Below are 26,067 nucleotides of genomic sequence, written 5' to 3' on the forward strand. Positions count from 1 at the left end.
ACTCTAATTAAGCAGTTAACAACACTATAATATGTGCCAGAGACTCTATGAGCAGAAAAGGTACATTTAGCTCAAATTAGCTTCAAGTACAAATTCAATGAGAAACTAGACTCAAACAGTGAATCACAAATACACATGCATGTGCCTTATTAGGTCGGCGCAACACAGGTAGAATTACAACCTGGTAACTAGGCAAAGCAAAATAGATGCATGACTAATTACATATTGAGTGTTAGAAAGTAAGCGCAAACTATGAGCTTATAGTATATAGTAGGGTTTGAAGCCAAGAACAATAGGTTATTTATCACGATATGTTTAGTTTGTTACTTGTGCTTTTTCAGGGTAGCATATTCTGCGACTAACATAGATGTTGGACGCAGTATAAAAAATGCCAGACACGTTACTGCTGTTTTTATGCACGAGGTACAAGTAAAAGCCTCAGAAGGATAAGTAATTCAATTACTCATTTCTGTGAGGGAGTCCTGCGTTAAGGTAGGAATTAATAGCTGCGCCAGGATTCTATTAACATTTTCCTGCCACTTGTAAGCATAAGGGCTGTGTAAAACCCTTGCAAGGTTACGGATTACTGGCTTCATCCCAGCCGAGTAGAGAACAGCCACTGTCATCCCTTTACACAAAGGTGGAGCATCCACTGATCCAGGAAATTATAGACCCATCAGCCTAACTAGCCTTATCTGCAAGGCCATGGAACAGATTATCATGGACCTCATTAACAAGGACACCTGTGTCCCTGCTGGACAGTGGCCTAGGGTGCTGACTTGGAACCTGGGCTAAATTACTGGCTAGTCTTGAAAGGGCCTCTGGGCCAACAGCCTAGTAACTTATGATCCTATGAAAAGTCAGTTGTAATCATAGCTGTTACTGAATTAGTGACAACTAACAGAATTTGGGACAAATTAAGAATTACTCGGGGACAATCGGTGACTTAAAATATTAGTACTGTTATCCTGAACATTGTCAGAATAAGAGAATGTGAATTAATATACATTTTCTGACATAAAAGAAGTTTGTAATTTTAATTATTGTCATTATTTACCAATTGTAATGTACCACCTTTTCTCCAAAAATCACCAGTTAATTTAGGAGGAGATTAAGACGGACAGAGCTAAAATTGATTCAAACTCAGCGACGTCCCTGAAAAATTAACAGTTGAGAGGGATGATTACGATATGAAGGAAACGGGCTTCCGCAGTTTCACTTTAAGCTTATGCTAGTTGGCTGAAGTCACTTAAGTGCCATTTCAAACGCTGCCTAAGAACGTTTGCCTTTCACGTGTTAATGATGACATGCTTGCATCCTGTCTCTCTCATGCCTATGTACTGAAGACATTCGCGAATAGCATACGAAGCTAAAACAGAATGTCTGTCTAAATACGTACAGGGATAGAAAAACTATTTCAACCAAAATAACTGGCCGCTTGGACTATCTATTATTAATAGTTTACTGCACAAGATATTGACCTCCCCCACTTTTCTTAGGCGGTGTCCGAAGTACCTAGACGCAAAAACCATCCTTTGCAATTACGACCTGTTCAGAGTACAGATAACGGAGAAGAAATTAACTATAACATAATAATACAACGATACAATTTGGTAGCACTAACAAATAGACAACACCTTGACATCTTCGTACGGCAACTGAGAAACAACTTCCCAAATATATTATTTAATTACTATTGACTGTCAAACAATGACACGCTTATTTAATAAAAGATTCACAAATTCTTAACAAAACTCGAACGTTCCAGAATTGTCATTTTCCACCACCCATATGACGCAATCAGTCTGACATCTCAAGTCGTAACAAAAAAATCGAACAGTCTGTGGAATGGACAGAAAAAATGTGATGGATCTACACATTGATCAATTGCAGAATTCCGTTTGGCTTTTCCTCGTTCAATTGGGCCGCGACAGCGCGTCTATAAACCAGTTACAAAAGGCGAAAGGTGGTACCCAAAACGTCAAGGCTAATTTTACGTGTTCAAATCCGGAGAGGACACCGAGTTGACTGTGACCAATCAAATTGTTCCAACTGGTAGCTAGTGGGCCAATCGACATGTTCCACGACTAGCTGACAGTAAAAATATATAATGGGAAGTTAGCGCGTGGAATGTTAATCTGCGGAGAATTGATTGACTGTTGAAGTAATTGTGGAAGGTTACTGGTTTCTATACTGTGCAGGTGGAGATATTGGCTGTGGCTTTTTAGTGGTTTAACGGTAAGATCGACTGAAACTTATATTTCTTTTATATGACCCCATTTTAGCAGGATAGATGGTAATGCCACCATTTTTTGTCATTTTTGCAGATTCGAGTTTGTGTAGTGGTTGTGGCCTAGTTAGTTGATTGTTCAGAAAAAAAATGTGTGGTATAGTTCGCTGTTTTGTGCGTATATTTGTTGGGGGCTTTTGGGAGAATGGCAACAGCCTCATTTGGCAACCGTGGGGCTTTGCCCTGTTGGTTGTTGAAGGATGTCAAGTGATCTGAATGCTGTGGTTAACATTTTACGCTATATAAAACTTGGAATATTTTAGCTGAATAAACCACCATCGTGTGGTGATCAGTGTATAAAATTTGCCGGACAAGGCTCCTGTAATGCAAATGAACGCTTACTATTTTCAAGTGTGGTTTGGCTCTTGTCGTTCTCGTTCACGCCACATTATGTAGTGGAGCTGGTTTACAGTAACGTGTAGGCTACTGTTGTGTGCAGATCCATTTTTTTATTTGATTTAACGTTTTGTTACGTGTTTTCTGTGAAGTTGTCAGTATATCTGTGTTTTTTAATATAGACTGTCGTTATATACTTAAAGAATGTTCCCATTGATGCCGGCACTTGTTGCAGAAGGGGTGTTTTTTCCTGTTTTATTGTATGAGAACTTGCTCCTGTGACCAGGTTTTGTGAGACTGTGTGGTGAAATTCGTTAGCTTTTATTTCTGGAAACCCTCGAGATCCCTTAGTTAGGGAGGAAATTGCATTGCATATTTAACAGAGTAACGTACTGCTCTTCTTATAGTTCCGCTATTGTGAATAGTTGTTTACTTGGTCTTATTCCTAGTGCAGACAGTGTGGATTTAATTGAAAGGGTGGCAAAGCTCCTAAATTTTAGTAGTAGATTGCGTGGCTAATGTTCCCTCCTGCCTGCCTAATGATAACGCAGCAATAAAGCATCACAAATACAAATCTTTGTTTCCTTGTCACGAAAAATAGTTTTGGCTACATCAAGGCAGGTGTAGAATGACTCGTTTTTCTCTGCAGCTGGACCAGTTCCATTACTAATTTTCAACCACGCGAATACAGTGGTATTTGATGACAAGTTGCAACAGAATGTTTTGGAAGCTTGTTTAGAGTTGTGTACTAGTAAAGCAGCAAAGGTGTAATTACTTTAGAGGTGGTGTAGTACAGTGATAGTTTTCTGTGAAATATAGGTGGGTCAGGTTGGGGGCGCTGTGTTTTATAGCCATGTGAGTGTGAAAGCAAACCTCAAAGGTAATGCAATGTGGTCTCTGTTTTAATATGTGCAATGAGGGAATGTTGCTGGAAGTTAGTCTTGCATTACATGTTCAACTTGCCTATACAGCTGAAGCCAAAGGCTTGATTTGTAGATATTGTATCAACTTTGGGGAGGTTACTATGTTTTTATATTGTCTTTTCAAACTTTGTTAGAACAAAATGGTGGTGTTGGTGAGGTTCAGCATGATCTCCCCAGCCACCCATGCCTGACAATATAATCTCGCCCAATTCACCATAACTGTGGCAAGAGTCTCAAAGATATAGAATCATTTAGTTTACCATCAAGGCTGGCTTATGATTTTATTTTGCAGCCCTCCTGTCCTAGGCATGTTCTGTCTGGCTCTGAAAATGTATACATACAATGGGCTGACCAGAGGACTGCCCCTTTTTCCATACTCCTAAAATGTGTGATGGCTGCTCTGATGTCTCCCAGGGGAATTGCATGTACACCTCACCCTCCTTTGAGCGGATGCCATCCTTTCCTTCTCTGGGAGACTGACTGGACTGTGCCCTTCAGGTCCTTCGCCATTCCTGCCTTCTCCAGTGTTTGACTGACTGGACTGTGCCCTTCAGGTCCTTCGCCATTCCTGCCTTCTCCAGTGTTTGACTCCTAGTGGCCTACCAGTCAGTGTTGTATTCCTCTGTGCCACAGAACCAGACTCTAGTTCGTTTTAATGGTATTTCATGTGACTCCTCGCTTAACATATTGTAATAAGTTGATTACCATTTTCAAGAAAAATGTAATGATGCTGTATAGAATTTAATACTGAATTTTGTTTTTGAAATGTTTCGATGCATTATAGATTTAACTCATCTGTTTTTATTAGCTTTGCTTACAGAAAGAAGCTACTAAATGTTGACGAGCAAAATGAAGTTTCGTATTTCTTGTGCCTTTCTTCTGCTTCTTGGCAGTGTGTTAAGTGCAGATGATGACAAAAGGGAGGATGTAGGCACTGTCGTCGGAATAGACTTGGGGACGACCTATTCGTGGTATGTTTTTTGTTACCTCTTCACTTTTGCCCAACTAAAGTACTATGTTATATTTGTTTGTTGGCCAGAGGACACTGGAGTCTTTAGATTTTTGGTCCAGTATAAATTAGATGTTTTTGCAGAGATATTAACTATTTGGTGGTGGTTTTCTGAAATCTTGGGACAACTTCTAAAGCAAATTAGAAAAATTGAAATCTCATCCCTAGCCAAGGGTAATTGTAAGGTGTTCATTAACTACATCCAAATTCTAAAAGGGTGTGGCCGTCTATGTGCCGAATTGTTTGTAGATGGTATCACTGTTGCATAGTAAAAATATCGCCAAGCTGCTGTCTGACAGACTAGGTGCAAACTTTGTCCCCCACCCCACCTACCATACCCCAAAGCATACCTGACACCACCCATCTGCCTAGTATCTTGAGAACAGGTCATCTCTTGTGCTCGTCTGGGCTAAAAATATGGCCTTATTGGGACTGGATAATGTCCCAGGTCGTTGACTAAACCATCTAAAACCAGACCTACTAGACCCACTTGGCAATGTGTTTTAATCATAGCTTGGGCTTGAGGATTGGCTAATCTGCAGAATAGAGAACAGCAACAATAATTCCCCTGCACAAAGTGGGGGCTGTCAACTGACCCTAGGATTTACAGACGCACAAGTCTAACCAGCCTCTTTTGCAAGGCAATGGAAAGAATTGTCATGGACCTTTAACAAGGATATAGGCGGCTTCTAAATGCTGGACCCAACCCAATCTGCCTTCATTAAGGATAGATTGTGCTGCTTAAAACTGGTAGAGTACTTTGAGAATGTCATCAAAGCCATGGACAAAGGTGAGAGTGCACACGGCCTATCGATCTTGCCAAGTATTGTGAAAAAATCCCTCACTCTAGCATTGTTGAGATCCTCTCCCAGCTGCGGATTAACCCTTGCATTACTAGGTAGTCATTTGGTTCACTGACAACACACTGTGTCAAAACTGGTGACTCCACCTCCACCAGTAGACCCGTCGTTAGTGCAGTACCACAGGGGGTCTTTGCTGGGCCCCTTACCTTTAGGAATCTATTTCTCAGAAGACCAGGCCAAAATAAACTGCCTTGGGCTCACCAAGTTCACTGACTGCAAAATAGGAAGCAATCATTGAGTCTCCGAACAGTGTCAATGTATTACAAGAAGGGCTAGCACAAACAAATGATTGGTGCCAAAGCCACAGTCTAAAACTAAATGCATTATTCCCGTTGGCAAAATGGAAATTCCCTACAAATTACAATATTGACAGCACCCACCTCAGTTTAACCCAGTGATATGAGGCTTTGGAACACAGTGATAGCAGTCTGAACGTTGATAAAACTTCCACAGTGGTAAGTAGACTTCTGTGTAGAATACATTCTAAGCAAGGGCATAATGTCTAGGTCTGGGGATGTTACAACTCCTCTCTACTCTACCTTTTTCTCTAATGCACCCTTTTGCATACATCTTAAGAGCAGCAGTTGGAGACATCCGAGATTTCTCACTAAAAGTACAGGTACTCCAAACCATGATTTGCATGGTCAGGCTGAAAGCACTGTCACTTTACTCTGTATCTTATAGGCTGCTTAGCGGTGACTTGTCTGGTCTGTAGGGCAGTCTCTGACCCTGCCCTAATGGAAATGTGCCATTTGACTTGCGGGTGTGTAGCAAGAGTTGCTTGCTGTAGGGATCTCAGCCTAGCTCTTCTCCCAGATGAGCATCTCCTGGAGAATGCTTCTTCTCTGAAGTAGACTTCCTATTCACATAAAACAGCTCCTTGCTGACCATATACAGATGCAGTCTAGATGATTCGATGCAAGGCTGTATATTTGCCTTGGGGTTGGCACCCATGTCCCTTATGGGCAGCAGTAACCAGTGGTGATCACAGACCCGATCTGTGCATTATTCAGCTAACTACCCAAAAAGAACAAATGGGGACACTTGGGATTAACATGACTAGGATTATAAAGGCTCTAGGGCTGCTAACTAGTAGCCTCCTATGAACCCTGTATAGTGGCTAATCTGTAAGTCTAACATAGGCTTCACACAAAGCTAGGCTTGCTGCACTTTAATAGAGCGTCAGAGCATTAAGATGTTATTACTATCTAATCTCTAGTCTTCACCCTAGATGCTACTCAGGTGACCCCCCCCCCCTCCATAATGGCCTAGACCTAATGCTGGTCCTGACAACATAGATTTGCAATTTCCTAATGTTTCTGTGGTCAGTTCAGTAGATATGGACATCCTGATCTCTGTCAAACTGGTACCCACAGTTAGGCGGTATTAAAAATTTTTCTGGTGTTGCTCCAGGGGAGTCAAATATCTAACACGATAGGACATAAGACTACTTTGACCAAGGCTTGTCTGCACCCGACCCCCCCCAACTCTTGGATATTGACTAAAACTTGTTCTCCTTATTCTGATCTCAAAATGACAACTACCAACAAAGCAGGAAAAAAACAAAGCAACCTGCTCAATGCTAGGAACCAAAACAAAACTCCACCCCTTACAAGCTCTCTGTACTGTCTGGAGTTAATGCCCAAGTCTTCACAGACAAGGTTCCACACAGTGTCCTGGCCAGCTACAGATCACTCTGTATGACCCATGAAACGCAAAACTCTTAACTAGACCTACTAGAGGTGCTTGTCACCCAACCAAATGCCTCTTAAGGAATGACTTTACAGACCCATCAGTCTGGCCAGTCTAATATGCAAAGTCATAGAACAAATTATCATGGGAAGTGATCAGAAAGGACACTGGCAACTTGGACACTGGACCCATGCTTGTTTTCCCATTGAGGAAAGCTGTTGTCTACTTAATCTGGTAGACTTTTCAGAAGGTCATTGCAGCTGTGGATGATATGGTAAAAGGTGTATACTTCCTACCTTAACCTGACTTAAGGCATTCAGTATAGTACCCCATTTGGATATTGTTGATGAGTGTCCGAACTAGATACAAATTATACATAAATTGCCAGCTGGCTCTCACAGATGGGGTCCTGAGACATCAGGATCAGTGAGGGCACTTCCACCAAGAGGCTGGTCTCCAGCAGAATACCACAGGGCTCAGTGTTAGATCTGTTCGTGTTTAGCATCTACTTTTCAGATGTCTATACTCCGAAGGCCTGTGGCTCACCAAGTTCACAGATGACAGTAAATTAGAAGCTATCCTGGATTTCTGTCCACGACAGCAACATCCTATAACACTAACCAGTGAGTGTCTATCCAAACTAAATACTTTTATAAAATGACCCTAAAAGTTGACCTGATAGGGTTCTAGGAACAGGGCAGGTGCAGTGGCTGATGTCACCTCATGGCAAGAGGTTCTCCATTTGGGTGCTCAGGTTTCCTCCCACATTCCAGAGGCATGCATCTGGAGCGTTTCTCCCTGGTCTCCTTTCTACTTTAAAGACCTCTTTCTCCTACTCTAAAGTGTATGTGTAATAAACGCACCCTAATACATCACAAATATAATGTACACAGGCTTTAAAAATGTACAATATGTTAATATAAATATGAGACGTAAGCCTTAAAACACAGGCGATGTAGATTCATTCAAACTCTGGGTGAGGTGGCATTTAATTTCTGTTGCCAGTGCAACTTCCTACATTCTACCATATCACGCCACAGATCTCCCAACAAATTTCTATGTATGGTGTTAATATCAAAAAAATGAAAATAATGCTCTGGATGTTTTTCTAAATGACTGTACAAAGCATTAGTAGTTCTCCTGGGTTTGATATCATAAATATGTCCGTAGATGCGGTCATGACTATGAATAGTCTTTCCAACATAAAAACTTGGGCTTTTTTTTATTTATTTATTTATTTATTTTTATTAATGGTCTGAGGGACAAGTACAGGGGACTTGTAACCTTCACTATAGATGCTATGCCTGAGCAATTTGAGCAATGTAGAAAGCCTTCCTCACCACCGTGGATACATGCCGATCAGTCACCACTGAGATTGAACTTCGGGTGCTACTAATATTGTAGACTGCAGGGACATGGCTTTGGCACCAATCGTTTGTATGCATTCACGTGCAGTCATGGTCTGCTATACCTCGTAAAAGGAGGCCATAGTAAGGGTTTGTATTTTAAGTTTGCTCTTCATAAAGTCAAAACTTCTACTTCATACAGAGGAAACCATGTGATTGATTTTCCAAAAAAGTCGAACAATACAAAAAGGCCAAAACCTTTACCCTTCCCACACCCCCTGCAAATGAATACCAGCTTTGAGATTGCTTTACTTGGGGGGTAAATTCCTTGATCCCACTATACCATGTTCTCTGTACACAAACACTGACTTTTTGTAAAGAGGTTGTTGTCTTGCGCTTGCCAGAAGAAAAATTACATTAAGGGGTTTACCAGTACGTATTTTAAAACCAGCAAAGGTGATGGGCTGGTCGTAATGGACCATTATGATTATACGGATAGGATGAACACATTACTAGACAGTGACACCTATTAAAGTAAGTCTAAATGAACTGAATATGGCATATAAACTGATCAGATCTTTTTAAATGACTCCTTTATAGATGGCCAAATCGTAACTATACTTGACTATTTGTTAACTTTGTTATGGAGGATACCAGTATTATTCAGGATTCCTAAACTACTTAGCACCACAGACCCACCAATGCGAGCTTTAGTGGATGCAAGACCGTCTATAACTTATGCTAGTGTTAAGGTGGTAAACTCCCTATTAAAGTAATGTTAAATTAGAACCCCAAATATGTAAAGACTTGTGGGGTTTTCTAGCAAACATTTAATTAACTAGAATATGTGGAAGACTTTAACTTTCTTACTATACATATAAGAGACTTGTACTCATCTATTCCACATTCAAATGGAATGGGTGTTAATCAGACTAAGGTCAAAGGGGCTTCACAAGCTGAGTTAAGAAACAATTGCATTACTTTTGACAAAAGTACTGTCTTCATAAAATTGTGGTGGCAGTGGGCTCACCATGTGGCATGAGTTTCACCAACTTGGTGATGGCCCATTGGGAGAATGAGTTCATTTTCAATGACACCCCATATAAGGAACTTTAATTATTTTATAAGCGGTTCCTTGATTATGTCTTCATTATCATTAAAAGGAATGAAGACACAGCAACGTGTATGCTGAACTTTTCAAATACTACCAGATTTTTAGAGTTTACAAGTGGTTTTCACAAAAAAAAAAAAACTTATTTGGATATAGAGTTGACTAAGGACAGGGTGAAAAAACAATATACAGCTAAAATACACCGGAAAAACAAATTCTAATTCTTTCTTGCACTACACTAGCTCACACCCAGAAAATCAAGAAAATTCTGAATGTAAAGGGCCAAAACAAATGTTTTTATGTAGAGGTTATCCTGACCCACTTGTCAGATCAATCAGTGGTGGAAGTGCAGAACAAAAGGTTAAGGTTCTAGGGACTTGCTCTGTACAAATCACAGACTACAGCTTCACATAATATAAATGCTGACATAGATGGCACCAATTTCAATGAGAACATAAACCTTGAGGTGGTAAGAGTTAGGAGATTCACTAGTTTATCCACCAGTTTTCTTACCCTTTTAGTGTAGATGCTAGCGAAGTCGTGAGAATTTTAGTTAAGAATTGGGAATTACATGGTGGTGGTGCTGCTGTGGTAGCGTTGTCACCTCACATGTTGCCCGTTCGGTTCTCAGAACATCTTCTGTGTGTCGACATGTGTGAAAGGGCGTTCCTTCGTTGAAGGTTGTGCGTTAGGCCCGGCAAGCCAGCACGTAAAAATCTACTGCCAATCATTAGCAGACTGGAGTTCCACTGTGACGACCCCTAACCGGGAAAAGCCGAAAGACACAATAAAAAAAAATTGGGAATTACTCAGTCTGACAGATTTGATAAAATAGGCAACTTTTCCCATCGTGACATTTTAAGAGAGGTAGAAACATGGAAATTACTATTAGAGGGGAAAACCACCACAAATACCAGACCCCATGGATGTATAAATGTGAGGCGTGTAAGTTTTGTAAAAATATGGAGACTGGAAACACATTCATCATAGATAATGGGAGTTTTTAAGTCTACCAACAGGTACAACTGTAATTAAAAATCGGTTGTGTACATAGCCCAGTGCCAAAAATGTGTAGGTTATTGCATGAGTAAAACTGACATACAATTGAGGAAAGTGTGTACGAGTGCATTAACAGCATCGAAAAGGGTAAAACAGAAAATGCATTGGCACGACATTGTACTAATCACCCAACACTTTTTTTTTTTTTTTTAGGTCCATAGATCATGTTCCAGTAAATACTAAGGGAGGATTGTCATCAATATTACTTTAATAGAAAGAATTGTGGCAGTTAGGGTTAGACTCTTGTTGATACCCGGGTTTTAGTGAGGTGTCCTCAATTTCCTGCATTTTAAAACTAAAAACGCCTCACTAACACCTTTAACAGTAATTTTACTTAGGATTTAGAATGATTATATGAATTAGTAATGTACAATAAGAGTATATTACTTGTGTTAGACATGCATTAAGTTTATAAATGTGGTTTAAAATTGACGAACCACTTAGGAAAGTTAAAATAATTGAAAAGGGTTAGATTGTATTATGTAAATGTACAGCTAATTTTGTGTCTGTAAATGTGCAGCACATTTACTTATTTATGCCCTAAAATCTAAATTAACCTTGGAAGTTAGTGACAAGATTGTACATGTTTAAGTGTATTGTATAGTTCAGATTTACTGTGGTTTTTATAGGTATCCCATTTTAATGTATAGGAATTTTTTTTATGACTTTAAAATGTCATATGGGAGGGGTGGTATAAGATTATTTAAATGTTGCCATGTGACTATTTATCTGAAGACGTCAGTCGGTAGACCATACGAAAAATACTTCATGTTACTTGTCTTAATAGTTTTTTTTTTTTTAAGGATATTTTCAGTTTGTTAGTGTATTTTCAGTATAGTAAGGAAAATAGCCCAGCAGGGTTCAAGAAATGTAGAAAATGTGGTCAGAAGATTGTGTGTGTGTTATCCACTAGAACTGTAGGATCTGAAGAAGAAAACAACATTTTTGGATCTGAAAAAGTTCAAACGTCTATCCTTGGATTAGATGGTTTCTTCAGATCCAAAGTCACGGAAAAATAAAGATTTGTCGCATCTGAAGACCTCTGATCACATATCCAGATCTACCTGCTCTACTTTGCCTAGAGCAAAGTACTGACCTTTTTTTGGGACCAGTTCCATAGAGTGCTTTCTTGGAAAGGCCAAAATCTCCCATCTGTTCTATCCACCCAATCCTCTTGAAGTCTCACTGAAGATGTAGAGAGGCTAGTGAGAAAGATCCTCTCTGTGCAGAGCCAGCTTGCCCTTTCTCTGCTCCTACCCCATAGTCAGGAAACCCATACATTAACGATTCCTTTAACTTTTATCCAGGTTTCAGAGCCCTTGGATGAGTCATCCTGCACAGTCCTACTTCAGATCAGGTGATTTTTTATGCTCTGAGCTCTACGGTCCAGTCTCTGTTCAATCTCTGTGTGCCTTGAGTCTCCACTATCCTCAGCTGGGGCAGTGAATACCCTGGAGAGAAGCCAGGGGTTTGGTATTCTCTTCTGTTGCAATACCTCCCTGGAATATCCCACCGAGGAGGCCACCAAGAGGAGGATGAGGAAACATACTGATTTTCCCCTGAATTAGTCCCAAAGGAGAAATTTCAAGGAGGGTGAGCAATTTTTTTTTTCCCCCACAATCGCCTCCTGATGAGAGATCCTGAAAGAGAGGTGGCTAGAAGCTCAGCAACCTTTTGGAAGTATCTATGCTACTGGAGGCTTTTGGTAGTGGCATGTCTACTTCCTGGGTGATGCTGACAAGCTCCTAGAGTAGGTCTTCCAGCAGGCATGGAAGGAACCGGACACCATTGAGCGCATTCCCAGGAAGTCAGAGAAGATTATGCCCCCCTGAGACTGAATACTTTTGATCAAGAGGTCCCCTTGTTTGCCATGGTTTTGGCAGTGGCTACCAGAAAGCAACTTGCAGACAAAAGTACCTCTGTACATCCCCCTGACAAGTAGTCTCAAGAGATGGACATATTGGGAAGCATGTCTATGCTTCAGCGATCTTTGCCTTAAGGTCTCATAGGTTCATAGGTTCATACTAGGCTATCTGCCCGAGGGCATTTACAAGCCTAGCCCATAGTTTTGTGGCTTACGCCACCCCTTTAATATGGGGAACTATACCCATTATTTTGCTGTGCCTCTGTTGAGCAGTGACACTGAGGTAATCCCTGGGGTATATCTGCCTCAGTATCTGAACTATTGGCACATTTTTACTAGACTACAGAGGGATCTGATTTAAGGAACTTTTCATGTACCCTCGCAGGAGCAGTGTCTGAAGAGGTGAAATATTCAATCACTTCTCAGGTGGCGCCCCTACAATCTGTTTCACCTCATCCATATGGCTTATTTCTAATGTGTCAGAACCTCTAGGGCGGGTTCAACTATCTGGCTTGATTTGTCCCTGCACTGGAGAGCCTGGGCTAAAAGTAAGATTTTGATTCAGAGTATCATATCCAGAGAATATATAATCCCCCCTCTAAATTCCAAGAAAATTACCGATGTTCCACCCAGTCAGAGGTAACACGCAGACAATCAAATGCAAAAGCTGCTATACAAGAGTCATCCTTGAGGTCCCCCAGACCAGAAAGGATCCGCAACTTGCTCTGGATTCTTTAGTGCCAAAGAAAACAGAGGACTGGAGATGAATTCTGGATCTTGGCAGTCTGAACAGCTCTGTTTGGAAGACAAAGTTCCGGATGGTCACAGTTCAGAACATTTTTCTATTTCCGGAAAGACCAACTAGATGTGCTTAGTAAATTTCCAGGGTATACATGCATCTTTTTCTTTTTTCTTTTTAAGAAATTCCTGCGCTTCCAGCTAGAAGTCTTGTCATTACCAGTTCAGAGCACTGCCCTTGGGTATCGCCACCACCCCCAGGGTTTTCACGAAATGCATGGCAGTAGTAGCAGCTCACTTGAGACTGCAGAGATTTCAGCTTACTTAAACTGGCTCATCTCTGCCCCAAAGAGGCATCAACTCGTCATGGCAAAAGTAACTCAGATTTGTGTATAGTTGAATAACCATAAATTTAAAAAAAAAAATCACATCTTCGTCCATCTCAGACTGTAGAGTTCCTAGGAGCAGTACTAGACATGAGATCAACAGTAGCCTCTTTGCCTCTTCCCAGAGTTCAAAGCATAAGATAAGTCAACAAGTTACTTTGTAGTACCACAGTCAGCTTGCGTAGTCCAAGTGCTGGGATCGATGGCAGTGAATGCCCCTTGTTCCGTTGGCCAGATTTCACATGAGGATTCTTCAGTGGATGTTGGTATCTCAATGGTTGATACTTCATCTACCTTTATCTGCTGCAGTACAAATCAATTCGCGTAGAAAAGATTGGTTTCTGTGGACCTAGTCGGAACTACTACAGGGTTTATTTGTCCCTTCTCAGCCCAAGGCCATAGTGACTACCGATGCTTCCCGGCTGGGGGGGGGGGCAGCATTACCTGGGAAAGACTGTCCAAAGGCATGTGGTCCCCTGAGACGGACAGTTTGCATATCAACATTCTGGAGTTGAGAGCTGTGCTTTTAGCATTGCAATCCTTTCAGGATGCTCTCCTTTTTTGGGAACGATTTGCAATAGAAACAGTCAGTGGCTTGGTACATCAACAAGCCAAGACTGAACCCAATTATACCTCCTATGTCGGAGCACTTGGGTTGTGGCAATGGGCAATCTCCCGTTAGCAGTGCTAGTGGACAAACTGAGCAGGTGAATTGTTACATGATGAATGGTCCCTCAACTAGAAAGTAGTGGAAATGATTTTTTGCAAGTGGAGCCAGCCTTGCTGCAATCTTTGCATCTCGTCTAAACAACTGCAGAGTCTGATCCAAGGGCTTTGATCAGACCTGCATCAGTTGAAGAAAGAACCCTTTCTCCAACATCTTTAATCACCTCCACTGCTCCAACTCTCTAGCCTCATGTATGCTGACGACTCCACCCAGATCACCTCCTCAAACTCAAATCTCACTAATTCAGACACACACACTCAACAGTCCTTCCATCTTGTTGAACATTATTAATCAGCTTATCCTAAACCCCCAAACAACAAAGCTACTACCTTCTCCCTAAAAACAATGACTACCTCAAGGCTGCCTTCTGCATCTCTTCACTAAACACCATAATCAATGTAGACGCTCACACTAAATTACTAGGAATCACTATTGACCAACTAAAATTTGACTTGCACATTCACCAATCAATTTAAAGAAAAACTACCCAAAAACTTTGGCATGCTATACCACAACTCAAAATTCCTCTCAGCAGATTCTAGACATACCTGGCCTAGGCTTACCTCCATCCTAGCCACCACCTATGGTTCCTCAGTCTTCAGTAACCTTCAATCTAGTCTACTCTCCAGACTAGAATAGACCTACAATAAAACTGCCAAATTTGCAGCCAACCGTCCTAACCCAACCCACCACTGTTTAGCCCTCCACAAGCTACAGTGGGTTGAATTCTCCCACCACCTGCCCCTCTCGCCAACCAAGCTTCATACTAACCCCTTTTGCCCCCTCCACTGCTCAGAGAAAATTCTCCTAGAAACATACACCCAAGTTGAACATTGGCAATCTCCTATATAAATCATCCATAACAACCTACCCTCTAACCTGTGAAACATCACTCGAGCAACAAACTTCAATAAAGAAATTTACTGTTTTTCCAGAAAAAATGGATCTGCCCACCCTCAAATTCCTGACTGATTGCATAATCCTTTTTGTACTATATGTATGTAAGACTAAATATTTCTGTGTATATGCTATCGACTACTGTATTTTTGTATACTGTATGCTATGCTATTAATACTTCTGTTAATATGTAAATCACTTTATTGGAGCTTTTCTCTTCTGGTCTCCACTACAAATGGGCAATTGCTCAGTTGGACCAACCCAGTTAACAAATGTGAAAATAAATGAGAATGGACAAAACATATGGAAAGTTACAGTAACTATAACTTCTTTTTATGACCATTCTTTACGGTCTTCATGTCAAACTACAAACAAGATCTGTGGGATGTTAAGGGTGGTGCATTATGACTAGGGAATGAGCTCACAAGCTAGAATAACGGCAAAGTCTGATCCGAGTATTGGATCCAAACACACACGTTGAAGAATGACAATGGACAACACCTGGTACGCAAGTAACGTTTTCTTCTTTCCAGTGTATGCAGGACTCTTGCATTGGTGGATGGATATACAAAACTGGAAAACAGAAGTCCCTCTGTTCCTCACTCCATAGCTGGTTACCATCTTCCCTGCAGGCTTTGTCCAGAGTAACGTACTCCAGTTGGCTGTCTGACCTTGTATGACTTCTGCTAGTAGACCACTTCTGTGAAGTTAGAGGCACATTCTACCAGATGTATGGCCATTATCTTCTATTTTCAGAAACTTGTCCGAATATTTGTGCTAGAGTCACTAAACTGGATGTAAAGTAGTAGTCTACCTTTCGAGTAACCATAGTCATGGTTTTCTGTCATTCAACTTGATGTATAGCTGGCGACTTTGTATTATCCATTTTGTCAATTTCAACTAGTGGGGCAAAGACCAGTGTTTGCATAATTTTTGTGATTTCCTTCTCTGTCCCATTTAATAAACCTATTCTGGTTTCTTTTCCATATCTGTATTTTTTTTCCTGATGAGCCTTGCATGATCTAGGTGGTTTATCATCCACTGGGGGAGAATGGGATGGATACATTGACATTGATCATAAAGTGTGTGTGTTTTTTGTTTACTGCTTAAGTTTCAAGCAAACTCTGGAGTGCTGGAGGAAGTGCATTATGGCAGCCAGGGGAGGAGCTCTTGTTGTGAGGAAAAATCTTAATTGCCTGAGGCAGCCAGTCCCACACAATGAAGTACATTAAAGGGACTAATCAAGACCCAACAGTGCATCTGTTTCTTTTGGAAGAGTTGGGGGAGCTTTGTTTTCAGTGTGTGTAGTAAACCACATCTTAAAGAAATGCCTTCCGTAAGAGATTCCCCTATAACAGGTGAGATAAATGTAGTGGTAATGTTGCATGCTTTATCATGGGCAGGGGTTTATTATGGGCTGACAGGAAGGGGATGCATTTTCATTTTTTATATAGCTGTGGGGACAGTTTGCATGTGGGTGGTGAGGCCAATAGTCTCTAGCTTTTGCAAAATTCTATGCCTTGACCATTAATAGAAGTTTGATTTGTACAGCAGGAAGTTGGATAGTTGGCCTGCAGTCTGCTTTTAGTGGGAAGAATTTAATCCTTGAGTCAAAGGTGTAGCCAAGCCAAAAGAAACTTGTATCAGTTTGAAGATTGTGCTTAATTACACTCTCTTGTGTATGATCTTTACAAAGAATAAGCAAAGTAGATTTGGCATCTCATCTTTTCTTGGCCGTTCGGAAGTGGAAGAGGGTTAAAGGGTATGATCAGATTGCAGTCTGTGTATGAATATGATCAAATTCTTCTGAACTGTAAAAGGTTTGTAGAAGGGGGGGGGTGGCTTGCTTAATGAAAGCCAGTGTTGCTTGGCTTCTGTTCTTTTGCAGTATTAGAAGGCTTTCTTCAGGAACATTTTTTTTTAACGCCATAAAAGCAAGTCCCATTTTTGTGTAACATTTCAGTCTGAAGGCAGTGATAACTTATTCTGCTGTGGATAATGCAGTTTTTTTGAAATGTTAAGGAGGGGGTGTTTTATATATGGAAAGATGTTTATACGTGTGTGTGTGTGTGTGTGTGTGTATATATTTATGTATGTATGCATGTATAATACATAAAAATATATTTACTATCTCTATCTCTTTCTCTCTAGTGTTGGAGTATTCAAAAATGGCCGTGTGGAAATAATTGCAAATGATCAAGGAAACCGCATTACTCCATCTTATGTAGCATTCACTCCTGAAGGTGAACGCCTTATTGGTGATGCTGCCAAAAACCAGCTGACCTCTAATCCAGAGAATACAATTTTTGATGCAAAGCGTCTTATAGGCAGAAACTGGAATGACCCTGCAGTGCAGCATGATCTCAAATATTTTCCTTTCAAGGTAACAAATGTTTTAAATAAAAAAAAAAATAATAATGGTTAAGTATTTGTATACGTTTTTCGGTACTGAGAAATGGTTTAACTCTCCATATAAAGTACAAATCTATACTGGCAAGATGGAATCCTGCAGTCTTGTAACTTAGTTTCTAAATTTTTGATTTGGCTGTCTTTGGCTCATTAAGCTTGCAATGTGCACTCCAACAAATGCTGTGAGTTAGGTTTATTTGTTGTCTGTCTTGCTAGCAAAAAGACAGTTGGTATTTTTCTTGAACTGATGCCTGGATTTTTAGGACCAGTGTAATAGGAAGCGGGCTGCTAAAGTCTATTTAATAAAAAAATATTTTCTTAAGGTGGGGGGGGGGGGGCATGAGTCTGTATTTTTCCTCTGGATGTTTTTGAGGTTCATAAGCAAGTACTAGGCTAGCTGCCCTTGCAGGTAGTTTGGCTTAAACAGTTTCCCTTTTAGTGCTGTAACCTGTCCCATTTGGTTAGACTGGCTTTACCATCCCGTAGTTGGTGTAATAAACCCTGATGAATAAGTGGGACCATACTTTAGATAGTTAAATTGTGCAATACAGACTTTCTTACAATACACTTGGTCAAAAGTTGGGACACTGTCCACACAACTGGGTCAACTTGGGGCTTAATTTGGTGGTTCCTTGGGGTAGATGACTTCCAGGGGATACAGTAATTCACTTTTTGGCATCTAGTTTCATGCCATGATTTTTGCACCATTTATTTGGGGCAAACTTTCCTGCAGGATGACTGCTTTTTGTTTGTGAATTCTGTGGCTGCTCTTAGCTTGCAGTCCTCTGCAAACTTAGCTAGAGCCCTTTGGGTATTGGCTTCTCTCTGTCTCTCTATCTATATAAACAGGAGAAATCACTTTTTCCCCCATCATCTAACTTCGGATGTCTGTTTGCGCTTGATAGTCATACTTTTCTGTAGACTTGTTATCCAGTTAAACCAAGAGTAATGCCATAAAGTTTAAGGTGCACATTACTAAGATGCAGATGGGTAAACCAAAACAGCATGATCCTTTGAAGCTGTACCCTAACACTCTGCTTTTCCTTTGTCTAGGAACCAAATATTCTATTCTACCCAGGAAGAGAAGAGCAAAGTTCTTTCTCTTGCAAATAACATTGTCCTCTTCTGCCACAAATTTATTTTGATCTGTTCTTGCATTACAGCTAGATGACAGAGGATAGTATAGAAACATTAGTTCCAACTTCCACAGCCTTTACATCAATGGAGGTGGCTGTCTTCCTTGGCTGGCAGTTGGTAGAGTGCTGACATGGTAACCAGCATGTCTGACTACCACTTCAGGGTGGAAGGCATGCCGGGAGATGTTCCCTTCTATTTAATGCAAAATAGATGAAAGCATGAAGTAATTAATGGCCATCTCAAATGCCCTACCTCCACGTTTTCTCAAACTTGTTTTCCCTTAAAAAAAAAAAAAAAAAAAAAAAAAAAGGCTGTAGCAAGTAAGGTGTACATGCACATATCTCTGAGTACTTGTCCCTGAGGTTCCACACACAGCATTAGTCTTCTATTTCAGGTTCCGTGGTTCAAAAGGCTTGTGATCGAAGGCCAGTATTACGTGGCCTTTAAGTTTTATTCCAGGGAGACTTTGGTAGGATTACATTTCAGTCTGTCCTTTGCTCAGAGGAGATGTGTGCTGTGGAGTAGCTTTCTTTTTAACCCTTCAGTCCCACATTGTACCCAGAGTAAGCATACATCCAGTAGTAGCAGTTTCCTGTTTATTGTAAGTCTTTCCTACATTGACTAGATTTTACAAGCTGATAGCTTTTACAAGCTGATAGTTTTGTTTTGTGTTTGGGGGGGGGGGGGGGGTTAGTAGTTCACACCAAATTATTTGGTCCATTGCATGTCTTGCAGACTACCTCCTGAGAAATGTATCCATTATTTCTATCACAACTTTGCCTTCGGGCTTGTGGTATTTTGGTAGCTGGTAATGGTGGTGGTGGTACATGAGAGCTTCTGGGTTGTATTGGTGGCCCTTTCTTACATGAAGGTTTTGAGTTTAGCTGTCTTGTCAGAGTTTTGTCTTGTAAAATCTGTTTGAAGGTTTCCTCTCTTCTGTTTCTGGCTCCAATGTTTAACCGCTGAACCTCTGAGCTGTTTTCTTTATCTGCTGACAGGTTATGATTTACAAAAAATTTCAAAGATTTGGAAATGACCAGTACTTGGTTAAGTGTGCAGGTGTGGGTCCTGCGTGGGCAGAATATCTAATTTGTGTGTGTTAGTAGTAAATCTGTGTGATCTGTTCTCTCTGCAGAGGAGTGGAAGTGTATATGCCACACCACTTTTTGGCATTGGTAAAATGGGGTTTGCAGGATAGCAGCACAAACTGCAGTACAGATAGAGCAGGCTGCATCCTGAGTCTCCTCCATAAATGAGTAGTACAGTATTGCAAGCCCTGCATTTTATAACTTTAATGCTGAAATTAAAATTCCTGAAGCATTCTGGCAGAGGAGTTGTTACCCCAGCACCCCCTATTAAGTATACCAACTAATGCAGTTCTGTGTGTTTGAGAAGAAGGTACTGCAGCCTATGAGTTTAGAAGTATACAATCCCCCACATTTGTTAAACTATGGTTCTTGGAATTGATATCTTATTTGTCCAGGTTTGTTCTAGCTACAGCTTTGCAAGCTGTATAGATGGTAGAATTGGTGGTGTACAGTTTGCCCTACTGGATCCTGATTCATGTAGAGCTTCCTTTTGTTACTGCAGAAAATGTCCTGAAACCAGTAATTTTCTAATACTGCATGGTTCCAAAGTGTGAATACTTGGTGATTTTTGCCTCTTGGATGCTGTGACCCCAACCTAAGTCTGAGTAGAATCTTTTGCATTAGTATAAAGTTAAGTACAGAACATGCTGTCATTTGGAGCATAGTAAAGCAAATCTGCTACAAAGAGAAGGGTTTATGAAGTTGCTGTGTTTTTAATACTAAGCTTCGTTACCTTGCATCTATGTAAATACTACTTGTACTTTGGGGAAGTATGAATGCATTTTGTGTTTTAAAAAAAAGGGGGGGGGGCAGAGTTTAAAACTTTAGATTGTGTTGAATGGTGGGTTTTTCATGGCACTTGTCAGATTTGAACTTTGTAGGAACCATTCTTGGTTTGGTACCCGAGCAGACCATACCCAGAACATATTACTGAAATCTTGTGAGCAACGTTTAAGTAACAAGTACAATTTCTTAGTTATGAAAGACTTCTATTACATATGGTAGTGGTCCGATATTAAAGGTATGTGCACTTGTCAAGATTTGACTCTCTCAAGAAGATAAGAATTGCTTTCTGTACCTTTTGCAGGTTGTTGAAAAGAAAAGCAAGCCTCATGTGCAAGTGGATGTTGGAGGACATATGAAGACTTTTGCACCAGAGGAAATTTCTGCAATGGTGCTGACAAAGATGAAGGAAACTGCAGAGGCTTATTTAGGCAGAAAGGTAAAAATACAGCCTTGTAACTGCTCAACAGTCTCTGCCTTTTGCAGTCTGAAGTGTAGCGCTTAATGGCAGGCATCCACAAACTTTTGAATTGCATGTAAAGAAAATTGGGTGAGATTGATAGTTTGGATTTCTATATCTTTTCAAGCAAGCTGTCACTTGGCTATGTGGCTCTGGTATTGATCACAGTAATTTATATGAATGAACTGTATATACTGATTTATGGTAGACACAGAAGTAAACTGAATTAACACAATTTTGGCTAAACTGTTTGTTGCTGTTTTCTAGGTTACACATGCTGTTGTTACTGTGCCAGCCTATTTCAACGATGCTCAGCGTCAAGCTACAAAAGATGCTGGTACCATTGCTGGCTTGAATGTAATGAGAATTATCAATGAACCGTAAGTAATTTTAGTTAAGCTAAGCAAGTATTGCTGCACTGCTATTCTTGCTCGGTATTTAAATATATTTTTTCTTTACTGAAACAGGACTGCTGCTGCTATTGCTTATGGTTTGGATAAAAAGGAAGGAGAGAAGAATATTCTTGTGTTTGATCTGGGTGGTGGCACTTTTGACGTATCTCTCTTAACAATTGACAATGGTGTCTTTGAAGTGGTAGCTACCAATGGCGACACTCACTTGGGAGGTGAGGATTTTGATCAGAGAGTTATGGAGCACTTCATTAAGCTGTACAAGAAGAAGACTGGGAAAGATGTCCGTAAAGACAACAGAGCAGTGCAGAAGCTTAGACGAGAAGTTGAAAAAGCAAAGCGTGCCTTGTCTTCTCAGCACCAAGCTAGAATTGAAATAGAATCTTTCTTTGAGGGAGAAGATTTTTCTGAAACGCTCACTCGTGCAAAGTTTGAAGAATTAAACATGGTTTGTAAGAACTTAAATATTTTTATCTTTAATGCATGAGGGGGCTTTACATTTTGGCATGTCTTAATCACGTCCTAAAGACTGAATTTTATTATAATATTTTTGTTATATTATAATTTATTAGTGTATTGCAAAAAGCTGTCCTACTGTAGCAGGAATATATCTTGCCAGCCTTGCTGGCCATAGGATAAATACCGGACTTTGACCCTGCCAAATAGTTTAATGTATTTTGATCTTGTATATTTGTGGGGTGGGGGGACTAAAAGAGGTAGAGACTGCTCTCCTCTGCTTGGGGGCCTATATGTGCATGCACTCTTCAGTAGAAGTGATGAAGATTGGGGTCTGTAGAGCCCTGTTTGTAAGGGCATAGGGCCTCTGGCTGTAGCACATGGTATAGTTAATATAGTGCAAGCCTGGTGTGAATCGCGCCTCTGTAATAAAGTATGTGCAGATAATGGCATCTACAAAAAAATTTTATCTCCCTGCAAACAGCAGGGGTACTTGTAATGCAGCTTTGTGGGGTAAGCTATTTGGAGGGCTTGGTAAGAGTGTGTCAGGGTCAGACTCCCTGCCCCCCCCCCCTCGACATAATGGAGGGGAGGTGTACCTTTTTGTTCAGGCTTTGAGCTAGAATCCTTTTTGAATAGTTTTGTGGGTTGCTCAAAGAGCAAACTGTTCTTGATTCCTATGTGCATAAATGGTTAACTTTCCCCGTTGTGCAGGATCTCTTCAGATCAACCATGAAGCCTGTCCAGAAGGTTTTGGAAGATTCTGACCTAAAGAAGTCTGACATAAATGAGATTGTGCTTGTCGGTGGTTCTACTCGTATTCCAAAGATTCAGCAGCTTGTGAAAGAATTCTTCAACGGTAAAGAACCATCCCGAGGCATCAACCCTGATGAGGCTGTAGCTTATGGTGCAGCTGTGCAAGCTGGAGTACTGTCTGGCGATGAAGATATCTGTGAGTAATTCTTGTGGAAAACTTTAGTATTAACATCTCCTGAGTAATTTGTCACTTGATAAAGGTAGAATTTGTGGTAGTTGAGCAGAATTAGTAAACTTGATCTTTTTCATACAATGTAGGAACATTAACCTGCAGAGGAATCCATTGGAATATGTTTATACAAATTTGGCATACTGATCTAGTGTAAAACAGCTGGATTAATGTCAGCACTACCTTTTAATGAGGGTAAAAAAAATGTATCTTTTGTGGGTGTTGGGTTATTTGTACACCCTTGCATTTTTGAAGCAAATTGGTGGTATCATTGAAATTTTATTAACCTTCACTAATAGCCCAAACACTAAAGGTGTCCAGTGTCTTGCAGGACTGAAAAGCCTTCCCTCTGTGAATTCTGCATCCTCAATTTTCTGCCTCTGATCTCCTTTCTCAATTCAGCAACCTTCCCAGCCCTTTCTCTAGCCATTCCCAAACTGCATCTGACACTTCCCACCTCTCTATATACATCCTTTCATTGTATTTCAGATCTATCCCATCCAGGAGCAAATAGCCTCTGCTTGAACAGAAAACTTTATTACCTCCCCCACCCCTGTACTTAACAGCCTTCACATTTGGTTTATTCATCACCATAACCCTATTGAAGTGCATTCAGTTTGTTACTCTTAGTGTTGTGCCTAATCTGGTGGAATACTGTTGTAAAAGTCTCACTAAGAAACCCAGTCCATCAGTCTGTCCATTTCTGTTCTCCCTCCCTCAGGAAAGATTCTGAAAACTATTGCTTCTAAATTGTATATTTTAGCTCTTTCTGGTTGTGGTGCTCTTGTTTTGGGGTGGGGTGATTGTTGCCTTTCTCCAGTGTTACATTTTTCCCATGTGCCAAATGTAAAATTTTGATATTTGTTTCTAGATGCTTATTTAGCTCTAACAAGGGTAATAAAATGTTTTAAGTAAAACCTTATCTGCCACTGCAGCAGGAAAGCTCCCATGACACTGCCTGCTGTCACCCATTGAGCTTCCCCCTTATTTGATGACTTTCACCCCAGATTGAAGTTAAGCAGGTAGCAATGAATGCTCTTGCCAGTATCCTGGCTTTGAAGTTTTTCCACAGTAGCATTACCCTGCCTGTGGGTGCAGTCTGTCACTCGCCATGCCTTTTTCCATGAAATTGCATGCTTTGCACACTTGCATTGAAGGCTATCAGGTAGTGACTTTGTGAGCCTAATACTCCATTTGTCAAATTGGCAGTAGCCCTTGAGGTTATAGCCCGAGATAAAGTTTGATAATTTTAGTGATAAATTATTTGAAATGGAAATTCAGGTTGAAAGACCACTTTAGAATGCAAACTTGGCTTTTAAGTGACCTTTTTTTCACTAAGAACTCATGCTAGGTTCTGTGTGTGTAATCAGTTTCCCCCAACTGAGCTGAAACCATTTTTTTTTTTTTTTTTCACTTCCAGCTGATGTAGTTTTGCTTGATGTCTGTCCGTTGACACTGGGTATTGAAACAGTTGGTGGTGTTATGACCAAACTAATTCCAAGAAACACTGTGGTCCCTACAAAGAAGTCTCAGATTTTCTCTACAGCATCTGATAACCAGCCTACAGTAACAATTAAAGTTTATGAAGGTAAGCAGTTATCTTTTTATTTTTTTATAGTAAAAGTGCTAAAATCATTCCTAAAACGTGTTCATGTAATTGTACATAACTAGATGACTCTTGAGGTGCACAAGGTTTCAATTAATGTGGTGGTGGGAAGTTTTAAGTGGGGCATTGTTTTGCTATGGATTGTTGCCATGCATGTCCTGCACTTTTAAAATGCAGTACACTGCGTAACTATTTTCCTGTTAAGAGTACATTTTCAAAGCCTTTTGTTTTTTCACAGGTGAACGCCCTCTTACCAAAGATAACCACTTATTGGGTACATTTGATCTTACCGGAATTCCTCCGGCTCCACGGGGTGTTCCTCAAATAGAAGTTACATTTGAAATAGATGTGAATGGGATACTGAGAGTGACTGCTGAAGACAAGGGTACTGGTAATAAAAATAAGATTACGATTACTAATGACCAGAATCGCTTAACACCTGAAGAAATAGATAGAATGGTAAATGATGCAGAAAAGTTTGCAGAAGAAGATAGGAAACTGAAAGAGCGCATTGATGCTAGAAATGAACTGGAAAGCTATGCATATTCCCTTAAAAATCAAATTGGAGATAAAGAGAAACTTGGAGGTAAACTATCATCTGATGACAAGGACACAATTGAAAAGGCTGTTGAAGAAAAGATAGAGTGGTTAGAAAGCCACCAAGAAGCAGATACTGAAGAGTTCAAAGCAAAGAAAAAGGAACTAGAAGAGATTGTTCAGCCAATTGTTAGTAAGCTTTACGGTGGTGCAGGTGGAGCACCGCCAGAAGGTGAAGACACCGAAAAAGATGAATTGTAAAATTCTTGGACTTGAGTGTAAATAGTGGACTTTCAAACTTTGCAGAAGAATATATTGAATGGGGAACTGTAATTTTGGAATGAATGTGCATTTGAAATCTTCACTCTGCAGTGGAGCAACAACTTGCTGCTGTTAATTGGCAGTTACTAAGAACTTATTTTTGTGGGTGGGATCTCATTTTGGGGTGGTGTTTCCTTTATGGAAAGGGCACTGGATATTTTTTCCTCGGGAGCAACTTAAGTTATTTGTATTCGGTTATGTAGATTTTTTTTATTTTTTTTTTTTTTTATTAACCTTTAATAAATATGTTTATTTGTGAATGGTTGCATGTTCATAAAATCACAGTGCATTCATTATTGAAAGATGTATGCAGTCATGTTAAATGTCACTTGCTTGGGCTAGTATTGCCTTACAGTGGAACTTCAGAATCTTTCCCATAGCACAGCACTATCCCTTTAATTTTACTTGCATTATACACTCTATGCTTAGAATGTAGACAGCTAAAAATGTCTACTAACGTCACATTAAAAATACACCTGGAAGAGGACATGAAGCAGATAGTAAAACTGAAATTGTGTCTAGCACACACATGCTCCATAAAGTTTGTATTTCTACAAATGTTATGCTTGGCAACTCTTGGGACCAATCTACAGAACTGCAGTGAATCTGATTTGTGTGTGTCATGGGTTTTAAA

The 26,067-nt window shown here is 40.3% G+C and overlaps 1 protein-coding gene across 1 annotated transcript; it reads left to right on the top strand.

The window, feature by feature from the left end:
- Positions 1 to 2,091: 2,091 nt before the first annotated feature.
- On the top strand, positions 2,092 to 25,693 carry HSPA5 (heat shock protein family A (Hsp70) member 5). Its single transcript, XM_044058361.1, has 9 exons — positions 2,092 to 2,238; positions 4,358 to 4,520; positions 17,393 to 17,624; positions 20,963 to 21,097; positions 21,386 to 21,498; positions 21,586 to 21,976; positions 22,699 to 22,936; positions 24,390 to 24,557; positions 24,814 to 25,693. Exons 2-9 carry the CDS (start codon positions 4,384 to 4,386, stop codon positions 25,371 to 25,373), a joined length of 1,974 nt encoding a protein of 657 aa, XP_043914296.1. The 5' UTR covers positions 2,092 to 2,238; positions 4,358 to 4,383; the 3' UTR covers positions 25,374 to 25,693.
- The last annotated feature ends 374 nt before the right edge of the window (positions 25,694 to 26,067 follow it).

The sequence above is a fragment of the Protopterus annectens genome, chromosome 16.part0 (assembly GCF_019279795.1).
Source record: "Protopterus annectens isolate FY-2018-M chromosome 16.part0, PAN1.0, whole genome shotgun sequence".
Lineage (NCBI taxonomy): Eukaryota > Metazoa > Chordata > Ceratodontiformes > Protopteridae > Protopterus > Protopterus annectens.